Source organism: Thunnus maccoyii, chromosome 20, assembly GCF_910596095.1.
Source record: "Thunnus maccoyii chromosome 20, fThuMac1.1, whole genome shotgun sequence".
NCBI classification, from domain to species: domain Eukaryota; kingdom Metazoa; phylum Chordata; class Actinopteri; order Scombriformes; family Scombridae; genus Thunnus; species Thunnus maccoyii.
Genome location: NC_056552.1, coordinates 9,866,272 through 9,880,168, shown reverse-complemented (window position 1 = coordinate 9,880,168; position 13,897 = coordinate 9,866,272). Strand labels below are relative to the sequence as shown.

Genomic DNA, 13,897 nt, shown 5'->3' with positions numbered 1-13,897 from the left:
GCACGCTCACTTCTCCCAGTGAGCCCGACTGTTGTGGAAACCAGATGGTGCTAATTCTTGTCTGTCTATGTCTTTGTCTCTCAGGGATCTGAAGCTGGATAACATCCTGTTGGATGCAGAAGGCCACTGTAAGCTGGCCGACTTCGGCATGTGCAAAGAAGGCATCATGAACGGAGTGACCACCACGACCTTCTGCGGCACGCCCGACTACATCGCCCCCGAGGTGAGGTGTCGGCTCGACGACGCTGGGACTTTTATACATGAATCTAAACCATTTTAGAGAAACTTATGGAAGCTTTTTCCCCCTATTTTTCTACTTTTCTTCCTATTTTCCATCCTTTTTTCTTTTCTTTTCTCTTTTTAATAGACCTGAAAATATGACAATTCCCACAATAATAGACGGAGAGAAAATGTTTTACCCAACAGCAGAATTAAACTGTACTTTTACTAATTTCACTGCCTGCATTTCTTCACTTTCAGTATGTAAAAGTAAATTAATGCAGTTCTTTTCCCTGCAAGTTTGGGACTCTTTGGATTTTGCCATCCCAGTTTTATTAATTCATAATTTCAGGTCTTCCATCACTGCTGTAATCAATATTTACTAATCTGGGCGGACAGGCAGGAGAAAGAGGCGTTTAATTTCCTGTGTGATGGTCATCAGTGGACTGTAGACTGGGAAACTGTAGATATCCTTTGTACCAGTGGACCTGTGTTGGAGGTTGTTGTTCAAATACTGTCTGTCCTCCGTGTTGAACCGTGTCATGTTTGTTGAATTCAGATCCTGCAGGAGCTGGAGTACGGAGCCTCTGTGGACTGGTGGGCCCTGGGGGTGCTGATGTATGAAATGATGGCCGGACAGCCTCCGTTCGAAGCTGATAATGAAGACGACTTGTTTGAGTCGATTCTCCATGACGACGTCCTCTACCCTGTCTGGCTCAGCAAAGAGGCTGTTTCTATCCTTCGAGCAGTGAGTGTTGTTTATCCCCCATGATGCACCTCTTTTACCTATTTTATTTATTTGATTATTTGAGTTTGAGTTCATGTCATCCTCAGCGGTGATTCTCGCTGCTGCTTGAAGCCACAGAAAAAACTAAGAGTAGTTTAATTTGACCATAACTGAATTCTGTTGATTTAGTCCCAATCGGAGAATTTACAGTAAATTAACTAAATAACAAATAAACAAATAAACTTTTTTTGCTTTTTTATTTCTTATGCAGATACAATTGAGATGTTTCCACCAGAACATACATCCATCGTAATCTAAATCTTTCTGTGAGGTTAAAACCTCAAAATGTCATTTATTTGTTGGTTTTGAGGTGTGATGTGATAAAACTGGGCTAAATTTTTTTGTTTTTTTGACATATTGGTTACATATAGCCCCAGTTTGTGCCTCTCATTTATTACCATTACATTCCCGGTCAAGGGTAATTCTGAAAAATAAATACCTGGCTATCATTATTTGTTTATATATGAGGTTATTTCTCTTACTTACATTTTATCTGCTTTATTTTCATTTTCATCATCTGTTTGATGGAAGGACTCAGAGCTGCTTGATATAATATAAATATAATGTTCCTGTTTCTTGTCTGTCATACAGAAGGTGTTTTATTATTTTTATTCTGTAAATCATTTTAATCAGGAAAGTACTTTGTACTTATGCTTGAAATGTGTTGTAAATAAATTATTGTTATTATTATTATTATTGAAAAACCCACAAAGTTGTTTAACAACAACTTAAAGCTTTTCTGAGCATATTTCCAAATTCTCAAAGACTTTTCCAACCATGTGGATTAAAAATATTTCATCTCTTGATTCATATTTTTCATTGACACTCTATTTCCTCTCCAGGAAGGTGGAAATTACATATCTTCTTGCTTATTTTGTACAACACAAGAACATGTAATGTAATGTGTTTAATGTGTTATTTAGTTTTAAAATATGAGATAATTAAATTAACATCAATATAGACAAATATAAGTGATAGTAAAAGCATTTACGTTTGGTTCGTGTACAAATTGAACAAACAGATGTAACTTCCTGCTTTGATCTTGGTTTGAATAAGGAAACAAAGTTGTAACTGGAAAAATGGGTTAAAATATTTTTTAATGTGGCGTGCACAGAGTATTTTTTTCATCCAGATGGTTTGACAAGTCTGTGAGGATTCTGGAAATACCTCCTGAAAAACTGTCTGGGTTTTTCAAAAGATTGCTGAGTATTTATCGTTTGCTTAGCACTGGGACTCAAATGTAATGGTGATACATGAGAGGCACGAACTGGGGATATATTATATATAGCTGTTGTTTCAACAGAGTTAATATAACTAGATTTTAATGTTGAAATATTGTAATTAAGATGCTGTTTAAACTACTTTTATATGTAACTTATCTAAAAAGCTCACTTTTCGACCAGATTTAATCTTTCTACTTTATAAAATGGAAGTCTGTGGTCTCCAAAACTGAACTTTGAAAAGATTTCACTTTATGTAAAACGTTTCACTCTAGAGTTTTAGGTATTTATTTTTCTCTTGTGCTCTCCTCGTCATTGTTGTCACACTATCATTCATGTTTCCATCCTCTGAGCCGCACACGCTCGAATCAAACTCATTCAAAGTGCACTTAACGCAGAGTGTGTTACAATGCACTTTACTGTGACACTGAGAAGAATAAAAAAAAAAATAAAAAAAAGTCATTCAGAGAGGTTAAAGTAATAACAATGTGATCATAAAACTGCAGTAGATCACAAAGTGCTCCTACAATACTGAGCAGACAACAGAACAAAAGCGACACAGCTTTCAGTCGCAGTAAATAACACCAGCACTCTGCTGACCTGTTTCATCACTCTGCCGCTACGCCTCTTTGTCTGTGCCATCGACAGAGCCATTAATGCCTCTGCTCTATTATTAGCACTGAAATGCTTTTTGCTCAACCCCTCGCTCTGTTTATGTCCTCGTCATTTCACGGATGAAACCGCAGCTAAGCGTCTTAAAGGGGCTGGTCTCCAGACGGTATCATTTCAAATCAAGAGTGTGTATAATGTGTGTGTGTGTGTGTGATTGTGTTTGTGTGTAGTTCATGACCAAGAACCCGGCCAAGCGTCTGGGCTGCGTGGTGAGCCAGGGCTGTGAGGAGGCCATCAAGACCCATCCCTTCTTCAGAGAGATCGACTGGGTCCTGCTGGAGCAGAGAAAAGTCAAACCACCCTTTAAACCCCGAATTGTAAGAAAAAACCCACACACACACACACACACACACAAGTGCACACTAATGTTTTACATCTCAAGAGGAACTGCAAACATGAAAAAAAACTGTTGCTGCAAGGATCTAGTGTGACTATTTTATATACAAACTGTAATTGGCTTTCATTTACTCCGTGTATTAACCGGTTTTCACTGGAAAAACTAGCTGATTTTCCCTGAGATTATATTCTCCACACACCCAAAAGTTGTAAAACACTACTAAGAGGACGCTTCTCACTGCAGTTCACAGTTAAACGACGTCCTCTGGTGGTGAGGACAGCTCAGAAAATGCTTCTAGTGATAGAAAATACAAAGCAGCTACAAAAAAAGAGAAAATTCAAATAAAAACCCCAGTAATATTTAAATAGTCTTTGCACTTCAGATGGTATATTTATGACCTGATTTTCATCCAGATTTTTGTGTTATGAAGTTTTAGACCCCAATTTTTACACAGATTTGAATAAACAAGAGTTTCCAGCCATGCTAGCGGCTCTGTGAGATTGCTAACATGCTAACATGCTGATGATCGTAGTTTACTCCTGAACTGAGATTCTTGACCTGATGATGGTGCTAGATGAAAGGTTTTGGAGTCAAAGTTACTACAATTCATGCTGAGAGGGACATGAATGTGTGTGCCACCTCCATGGCTTCAAAAGTAAAGTAAAAACCCCAAATAATGAGCCTTGATTGCATAATTTGTTGGCTTGTGATCCCTTAAAACAAAGCAGTGTCTACTTGCTCATTATTGCAAGTCGCATAAGTCATTTTCCTCGCTTAGATTGACTTGTTTGAACGTTTTCTGTGGTCTGAGTAGACCTGAGTGTTGAATCTGACTGAAATGTGTCCACAGGTATGGAAAGTTGGTGTTGAACGCTTGGTCAGATAGGTCATGTTTGTGTATTCTTTGGTCTCATTTAAATACAGATTTTCTTGTTCTTTCTAGTTCTTGATTGGCTGCTGTGTGTTAAAACAAAGCCACTGATGCGTTTGGGAAGTTTCGCTTATTCTTTTAGGCATAAAAAATGTTTTTTAAAGAAAAATATGTTTGGAAAAAAAAAGTTCAAAAGACACCCAGCCCTAGGTCTGAGAAATTAAAATGATTCAGTACATCACCAAAAAGAAGGAAGAGCAACAATAATTAATAATTTTGTGTAGCAGAAGTATATTTTTCTGCTTTCCTATCCTGTTAATCATCTCATAACACAGAGATTTATCTTGTAAACCCCACACATGCAGATAAAAGTGTGCACAGGATGTTATCCTCATAGCAAGACAAGCATGTACAAAAAAACGGCAGTTAGTGTCAGTGGTCAGAAGGTGTCGCTCTAATGTCACTTTTACTTGATTGTATCAGCGTTTCTACGTCTGACATCCTTACCTCATTCTCTCTGTTTGTGTGTATGTGTGTGTGTGTGCACGCGCCTCTGCAGAAGACCAAGCGAGATGTGAATAACTTTGACCAGGACTTCACCAAGGAGGACCCCGTGTTGACGCCCACGGATGAGGCCATCATCCGACAGATCAACCAGGAGGAGTTCAAGGACTTCTCCTACTGCGCCCCTGAGGAGACGCAGACCTAACACACACACACACACACACACGCACACACACACACTCTGATCCAACAACACTAAATCTGCCACGCACGTACGCACACATGCTGACACTCATACACGTGTAGAACCATAAGTCCCTTTACAAAACACACACACGCACACACACGCACACACACACTCCTTTACTTTGAAGCTATTGGTTGTTGTTACTTTTGGAATATTCTTTACTTGCATTGTGTTGTTCTTGTTGCCTGAGTTTATTATGACTATGACTATGAATATGAATATAAATATAAATATGAATATGAATATACACACCTGCACATCGCTCTCACACTCTCACACACATTCCCACGTGCACACTTTTAATGCTGATTAACACACAAAAAAAACACACACACACATGACAATCCCAAGTTTTACTCGCACATGCAGCTCACTGCACATGCTCTGACAACCAAATACACACACACACACACATACACACACTTACACTGCTTCTCTACCCGGCACCTGTACACATGTGGACTGTGGGTGCCGGGTGCAGAGACCTGTATATAGCCTGTGTTGAGTGGCTGTATTGTGTTGGTATTGTCTGCTAGTAAAGGAGAGTCGTGGCGCATGGACAAGCACCCTACCTGTGTTATACTGTCCTTATTGTGGACCAGTTAGGGCCAAATACCCTTTGTGCAATACCCTGACTATCTATATATTTTACGGTTTTTGTTTGTTCATGTGTTATTTTTGTCTTTTTTTTTTTTTTTTCTCCTCAAAATGTGTTTTTTTTTGTTGTTGTTGGATTGTTGTATGATTGAAATCTGTTCTCTGTTTTGCTCTCATCGTCCGACACAAGCACACTCACTCACTCACTCACTTTCTGTCACCTTTTTCTGTATTCGTGCGTATAAAGTGAATGTCGAGCTTACAAGTTACAGGCTATTGAACTAATTATGTGGAGCAGAGTGTTACAGGGCGGCCTGTGTAGCAGTGAAAAAGCCCGGTCTCCAGCTATTTCATCCATCTGCTAGTTTCAGCCGTCGCATCCGCGTCTGTCCTGCCGGTGTGAATGTGCTGGCCCATGGGCGTTTTTTTTTGGGTTTTTTTCGGGTCGTGAATGTACATTTCAGTGTGTGTGTGTGTGGGTGTGTGTGTGTGTGTGTGTGAATGCATGTTTTTTTGTGACTTTTTGTCTACAGCATTTCTGTTTCTATAGTTACCATCAGTGTTTTCAGCCCCTCTTTTTCCTTCCCTTCTCAAAACACCGAGTCCCCTTTCCCTCCTCCACCAGCCGTCTCACTCACAGCCAAAACCACTTGCTTTTTCTGACTTGCTTTTTTCAAGAATGGCTTTTCTTTCTTATTGCTCTCTTTCTCTCTCTCTTTTTTATTATAATTATTATTATTGTAAAGTGTATCTGGAGGAAACCTTTGTGTATAATACTATAACTATACTATTATAGGTCTGTTACAGCCGGGTGAAAAGAAATGTGGAGAACCAGCAGCTGAATTACCTCTCATTTCAAACACACACGCACACACGCACACACACACACACACGCACACACACACACACACACACACACACAAAACAGCATATACAGACTCTCCTCTTTGCCTCCTCCCACTTCTCTCTCTCTCTCTCTCTCTCTCTCTCTCTCTGTATTTCACACATGCACACACAGAAGGACTGTTGTCGCATGTACTGTACAGTGAAGGCGAGCTGGTTGCTCTGTGTGCAGTAGAGTCGGTGTGTAGTGAAGCTTTGTGCACCCAGGGGTAGGGCTGTTCCTGGTCACACTATCTTACTCTGTGCCAAAATGTAGTGCAACAGCCGGGCTAGTCCTGTCTGGTCTGATTCCAATAAAACACTGAGCTGTCTACATCACTCCAAGACTCTGCTGTGTCTTCTTTCCTTTCTTTTTTTGGAGGTTTTTTATCGATTCTCACCTGCTGTTCAGAGGCAGACCTGTGGGATGTTTGACAGTTTGTGCGAGAGAAGCAGAAGAGGTATGGAGAGGGTGGAGTGGAGAGAGAGAGGGGAGGGGAAGAAGGGGAGGGGAGGATGATGCTTTTCCTGGCCAGCTGACCTATCATCATGCACAGTTTTGAAGGCCTGTAGACGATGCACATGCAGATGAATCTGTTCAAGTCATATGTGCTGTGGGGGACCACTTGCCTTGTGACATTTGGTGCAACTAATTAGTTCTCTGCTTAATTTGGCTACCTGTGACGGTGCAAATTGTAGCGCTGGGATTCTATGCTGTGCTGTGAACTCCTGCTGCCACCATTTTTTTCTTTTTTCTGCGTCATGACACAGGATAAAGACACCTGTTGGACACGATGACAGCCGACAAGGAGAAGAGAAGGTAAAATCTGCATGTTGCTTTGTGTACCAGTTTGGTTAGTATTTAAAGGGATGTGATAAGCTTAAAGATAGTGTTGTGACTATACAGTGGGCATCCAGACCACAATGCACTGCTCTCCTTCCCAGTTCCTCGGTAGTTTAGGAATTACTCAAATCTTTAAAACTAAAAGTAGAAATGAAAAAATGGGAAAATACAAAGTCCTGTAATCAAATTCTTACTTGAAGGCAATTATCAACTCAAAAGTGAAAGTAGGTATGCTTTGGAAAGCATGAAAGTACCTGAAATTGGAGATTTGTTTCTTTTTTTTTTATCTGACGCCGTTATCTTAATGGTGTTACGCATTACTCTGCATGTTGAGAAATTCTCTGTAACCAAGACAGCAGTGACGTTTTATCGATTCTGGTCATGTTGAAGGTACAATATGAGTCTACAAAGTCACGGCTGCAGTAAGTGAAATGTACAGCAAAGAACAAGTAGAAAGTACAACATTTCTGTCTGAAATTTTGGAGAAGTCAATACTCAAAGTACCTCAAACTGCGTCTTTAGTTCAGTTACTAAGCGGATGTCATTAAAAGCAACATAATCAAACAAAAGAATCACAATTGATACAAGTACAATAGTCTGTAAGTTTATGTTTAGTAATTTCTGTTGTACTCTGTAATTAGTCTATGCTAGATTTCAATTTATGTTACTATTTCAAATATGATATCACAATATATCTCTAATCAGCCAATACTGAGTTACATTGTGCAGCACTTCATAGTAAATCTATAATCGTCTACAGTACTTTAAGGTGTACTGTTTGTCATTCACTATAAGGCCTCATATATTTATATAGCAACAATAATACAATGCACATACAATACTGTATGTGTGATTATGCATTGCAAGTCATTTTTATTTCATAAAATCCATGCAAATGCTGTTAAGATGACTTGAGTTGTTTGTTCCTCATCATGTGTCTCTGATCCTGACATCTGTCCTCTGCAGGGCAATCAGCCGTGAGGCGGCGAGAAGGAGGCGGCGAGTGGAGTCTGATGTCTTTAAAGATTTATCTCATCTCCTGCCCCTCCAACCTTCCATCCGATCTCACCTGGACAAGCCCACGGTCATTCGCCTCACCCTCAGCTACATACGCATGCATGCAGTGCTCAAAGGTGCCGTCATCACACACATTAATGAGGGTTTGCATCTATGGAGAAACCTTTTTTCACTGCACACCTCATACAAACTTAATCAGTTAACTCTCCGCGGACTCAAGAAAGTGAATTTCACATTTTAAGGTGCATTCCAAATTGCAAAAACTGTATTTAGGCGTGCACAAGACACTTATTTAAAATATTTTTGTGCGTGTTATGTTTTTAGATGGTCATGCATAGAGAAAGTCATGCATAGAGGAAGATTTTGTATGAATCCAAAAGTTAAGAGAGTACATATGTAATCCTGTTTCAGTTTCAGTACAAGTTTCTAGCCACACTATATTTGAAAATATACCTACTTTACCTAAAGACCTCATTTATTGTAAATTTCAAACAAAAATATTTCCACGAAGAATATTAATTTGTAAAAAATGACAATAAATTCCTCATAATACTTCAATTAATGCAAACTAAACTTAAGTAAGTTACCGTACCGGAAATAAAATAATGTCCTCACTCGAGAGGGATTCAGCAATTTAATTTTACTCAAGTAACCCTGATTATTTAATACGTCTTAGCCTGATTAATCCATAATAACGATACGTAATCATTACCCTATAAAGCTGAATTAGGTTAGCTAGAAAAGAAACAGAATTGGTTTGCTGACTCAAATACGGTATTGAAACTGCCACAGATATTATAATATGACTGGCTCATAATTTTTCCCAGGTCTTTGTAACAAAAGTGTTCGCGGTTCAGCGATTCTTACCTACACGCACAAATAAATATATTACATATTGGACTAATTGTACGTATCTGAAGTATGATTTAAATGTACTTTTTTGCATAAGTATGTTCTACTTCAGAAAAAAAGTGAATGTGCTGAATTTACTGGGGTTAAGTTGTAGTTAAAAGACTGGTGGGTACGAGTAGATGAAGAAGTTGTTGACAACACCTGGGACACACTTTTACACATACACACCCACATATTCACACATCAGTGATCACAAACGCAGTTGCAAATGCAACAGTTTCCACTAGAAGATTTTGTTCTCTCTGTCATTTTTGAAAAATCAGATAATAACACAATTGGTAAAAAATCCCTCTCTCTCTCTGTCTCAGGTAATTTTGGGACAAAAGCAGAACCCAGTCACACAGTAAAACGTGGACAAGCGATCGAAGGTGCAGAAGAGGAGAAGACAGATTTGGTGAAGAGAGACCAAGACGGAGGACAGGATGAGGAGGAAAAAGAGGTGGAGGAGGAGACGAACATGTACCTGAGGATCCTGGAGGGATTTCTGATGGTCATATCCACTGAGGGAGACATGATGTACCTGTCCAGCAATGTTAGCAAGTATATGGGCTTGACACAGGTACACACACATTTCTATACGATTGATGTATTCATTTAGGATTCAGGATTCGAAGATAAATATGTACTTTATGTTTGTATGTGACAGACTGAGTTGATGGGACACAACATTTTTGAGTTTACTCACCCCTGTGACCATGACGAAATCAGAGGTAACCTACGTCTAAGAGCAGGTGTGTATTTGTAGGTGTGTGCGTGTGTGTGAGCGTGGAGGACTGTTGGCGTCAAGACTCTGTGTTCAGTCTGGGTTGTATAGTCTGTGGTTAAGATTTTGTGTCTTTGAGAGATCAAACAGATTTGAACAGGTGTATTAGGTGTTAGCTGTTTTAAGCCCCTGTTTTTTTTGGTTTTTTTTAGAGGAAGTTTGGTACGGTGCGAAGAGGGACTTCGTCATGAGGATTAAAAGTGCTTTGACACACAGAGGAAGAAGCGCCAACCTCAAGTCAGCTACGTGGAAGGTTGGTGAGAAACAACACTGCCTGAAACAAAAATTCACACTTTTTTTTTTGTCTCCATTCCTGAAAATTAAGAAAATAAAGTTCTTGATAATATTTTTTGCTAAATATTAACCCCATTCTCCGTGGTTTCAGGTTCTCCACTGTCAAGGCCGAGGGAAGGTGTGCGTCGCCCAGTCTTCAGTATCTTGCCTGCTGCTAACCTGCAAGCCTCTGCCTCTTTCACACACACTCCTGAGCGCACACACCTTCACCAGCCAGCACAGCATGGACATGAGGTTCACACACTGCGACCAGAGGTGATTCACACAAATGTACACACTCATAAACACATACACACAAACACACGCACACACACGCCTATACACGAGAGTTACTTGAATAATATCTGTGTTTCAGCTGGTATAAATATATTAAACAACAGCTTAAAAAGGATGCAAAAACCCAAGTGGAATTGCTGTTACCCTACTCAACACTCAATGTTGGAAATATGCAGCTGCGTGCTGACTTTTTTTCATGTTGGGTAACAATTAATAAGAAAAAATAAGGAAGATTATTAAACTCAATGCTTAGCCACTTTATTCAGGAAGTGCTGTGCCGATATGTGTTGTGCTGGTTTTTACTGAGCAAAGCAACGAATGGCCAAAAATAAGACAGAAAACACAAACTAATAATAGGCTTTCTGTAGTTTGATTGATGGTGTTAACTACACTATTATGATAGACAAATATTAACATTTGATGACCATGATTGAAGGACACAGTAACTAACACATTCACATCTGTTTCACATGAGTTTATGCTCAAGGGCTTATGAAGCAGTATTTTGTAAGATAAATTCAAAAATTCAAATTGTTCCTGCTTTGTGTGTGTGTGTGTGTGTGTGTGTGTGTGTATGTGTGTGTGTGTGTGTCTGCAGAGTGACAGAGCTTTTAGGTTACAATCCTGAGGAGCTCCAGGGCCGCTCGTTCTATGATATCTGTTACCCAGTGGACTGGAGATGTTTAGCCAAAAATCACTGGAACCGTGAGTAGTGATGTGCATGCACACACAACAATACACACACATTACACTCTTATAAATATCTGATCTCACATCTCTCTCTCTCTCTCTCTCTCTCTCTCTTTGCAGTGTGTTTTAAGAGTCAGTCAGTCAGCGGTCAGTACAGGATGCTGGTGAGAAGTGGCGGTTTTGTCTGGGTGGAGAGTCACAGTGCTGTCATCCCCAGTGTCCGACCCTCCAAGTCCAGGCCCGGTGCCCAACAGCCGCTCTGCATCCTCTCTGTTACCTATGTCCTCAGGTGTGTGTGTGTGTGTGTGTGTGTGTGTGTGTGTGTGTGTGTGTGTGTGTACAGTATGTTCATTTTTATTTCAGCATGCTATAAAAATAAACCTGCAGAGACTTGAAATCACCTTACAACAGATAATCAATCACAGTTTGTGTGTTTAAAGCTGCACTTTACAAAACAACAACCTTCTTAACGTAAGAAAAGTGCCACATTTATGCCTCTCCTTTGCAACGTGCTTCTTTTTTCCTTTTTTGCTGTTTTGGGCTTTGATTTCATTTTAGTTCACTGTCTAAAAATGCAGTCATGTCTGGCAGCTCTTAAACCTCAGACACATCCTAAACCACAGGAACAAGAAGATTTTTATAACTTGTCCCTGCTGCTAATGATGATGTAAATCAAAGCTGGTTTTAAAATCTCTGCAAGTTGATTTTTATGACATAATGAGAATAGCTGCGTATGAAGCAAATAATTTACGGTGTGTTTTGTGGCTACAGCTATGTTTTTGTACATTAATAAGCCAGATTAATCTGTTTATTTTTTATGTTAAAACACTAATCATTTAGTCTATAAAATGTCATAAAATTGTGAAAATGTCCATCATGAATTCCTTGTTTTGTCTGACCAACAGTCCTAAACCCAAAGATATTGAATTTATAAAGATATGAAACTGAGAAAAGCAGCAAATTCTCTCATTTGGAACCAAGAATTTTTGGGTGCTTTTCCCTGATAAATGATTAAACAATCACTTATCAAAATGATTTTATTTTCTATCAGTTAATTAATCTATTTATTAACTAGTTGTTTCATCATTAGTCCGCTTTGTTAAATTATGTGTGTTATAGTTAAAGGAAAGATATCACCAGTTGGGTTCTTTAAGTAAAACTCCATAAACCAACTGTGCTAAAGCTGTTTTCAGGCTTTATAGTGAGAATAATTTACAGTATTGTAATTTACAAATGGTGTAATTCTGTATGCGCATGTGTGTGTGTGTGTGTGTGTGTGTGTGTGTGTGTGTGTCACAGTGGAGTGGAGCAACCGTCCCTGCGGCTGTCTTTGGACCAGGCTGTCCACAGGTAGAAGAGCTGAACCCGGAGTCTAAAGAACGGAACGAAACAGTCTGCTAAACGCTCCGTCCTCTACAAAAAACAACAAAACACCAAAAATATCAAAAAACAACAACAATCTGCTCTACCTCCTTCTGTGAATTCTTATAATTAATTAAACTAACTTTTATTAAATATAACATTTCGTAATTCAAAATGACTCGCTGTGTGTTTGTTGATGGTTTTGTTTTGGATATCTGCTTACACAATTTGATGTGCAGTTTTTGGATATAGATGCAAATATTTCAACACACATTGAACTATACCTCGGAGAAAAGTGTTCATTTTAAGCGGTTCAGATACGTCAAACAGACAGTTAACTTGCCACAAAGCTACCTCACAGCTTTTTGTCACACTGTTTTTTTGCACAACTTCTGTATTCCTAAAAGAAAACTGAAACCCGTAGATGAAGACTGTGGTTTAGACAGTTGATGGGGTGTAGTGAGAGTTCAAATTTGTTGACGAAAGCAACCAGTTTGACTTTTTCTTGACCTCCTGGGGCCTGACCTTTCTTCCTCTGGGGTTTCCTTTTGGGTCACCTGACACGTGGTGTGACATCTGGCTGTCAAGCATAGACATACAGTACAAATACACACACACACACACAGACACACACACAGACACACACATACACACACACTGAATATATATATAGAGAGAGATATGCATTGTGCTGATGAGGAGATGTGAGCAGATGCAAGTCAAAAGCCACAGCTTCCTGAATACACACACTTGATAGGAAAGTTCTCGTGGGAACTTCTTCAACTTTTTACCTCTCAGTGTGATACACGCACACACACACACATGCAGGAACAGACGATTACAAGTTTCAGTTCAACTGTTCTTACTAGTACGAAACTAAATCGAAAACAATCTGAATAAAATTCATGACAATAGCGATGAATAAGAGGACAATTAGGAGATAATAGCAGACAATATAAAGTTACCTAAAGCCTGATTATACTCTGTGTGTTGAAACAATCAATCCGCTCACCACCTGCTGAGAGAACACACACACTTTGTTGTCACAGTGGCTCAGTAAGTACTGATGTGGTGGTTACAGACCTATAGTAAGTAAGTAAATAAACCTTTTATGGCGGCCTTTCAAAACCAGAGTTACAAGGAACTCCACAAAGTACAACACCATAAAATATAGGTGCAATTTCAGCATACGTATTTCAACATAGAGAAATGGAACAACATTTACAACATAAAACCATTTGAGTAGACATAAGAAAAAGGTTTGACCAGGGGATTTTTTTTAAAAGCTTTTCAAAAAGAGGCACTGACTCACATGTTCTGACACTGAGGGGGAGTTTGTTCCACAGCGTTGGAGCTAAAATGGTAAAAAAATATGATTCCTCTTTTGTTTTGAGCTTGGACTG

General features: G+C 39.2%; 2 protein-coding genes across 2 annotated transcripts in view; both read left to right on the top strand.

Annotated features, from left to right (window-relative positions):
• prkcea (protein kinase C, epsilon a) overlaps positions 1-6,675 on the top strand; it is a 41,173-nt gene extending 34,498 nt beyond the window's left edge. Inside the window, exons 12-15 of the mRNA XM_042397244.1 lie at positions 85-223; positions 779-967; positions 3,069-3,215; positions 4,666-6,675. Coding sequence (XP_042253178.1) covers positions 85-223; positions 779-967; positions 3,069-3,215; positions 4,666-4,815 — 625 coding nt within the window. The 3' untranslated portion in view covers positions 4,816-6,675. The remainder of the gene's footprint in view (positions 1-84; positions 224-778; positions 968-3,068; positions 3,216-4,665) is intronic.
• A 455-nt stretch (positions 6,676-7,130) lies between these two features.
• Positions 7,131-12,627, top strand: LOC121887356 (endothelial PAS domain-containing protein 1-like). Its single transcript, XM_042398093.1, has 9 exons — positions 7,131-7,156; positions 8,147-8,313; positions 9,418-9,668; positions 9,756-9,840; positions 10,025-10,125; positions 10,258-10,421; positions 11,041-11,147; positions 11,253-11,421; positions 12,432-12,627. Exons 1-9 carry the CDS (start codon positions 7,131-7,133, stop codon positions 12,484-12,486), a joined length of 1,125 nt encoding a protein of 374 aa, XP_042254027.1. The 3' UTR covers positions 12,487-12,627.
• The last annotated feature ends 1,270 nt before the right edge of the window (positions 12,628-13,897 follow it).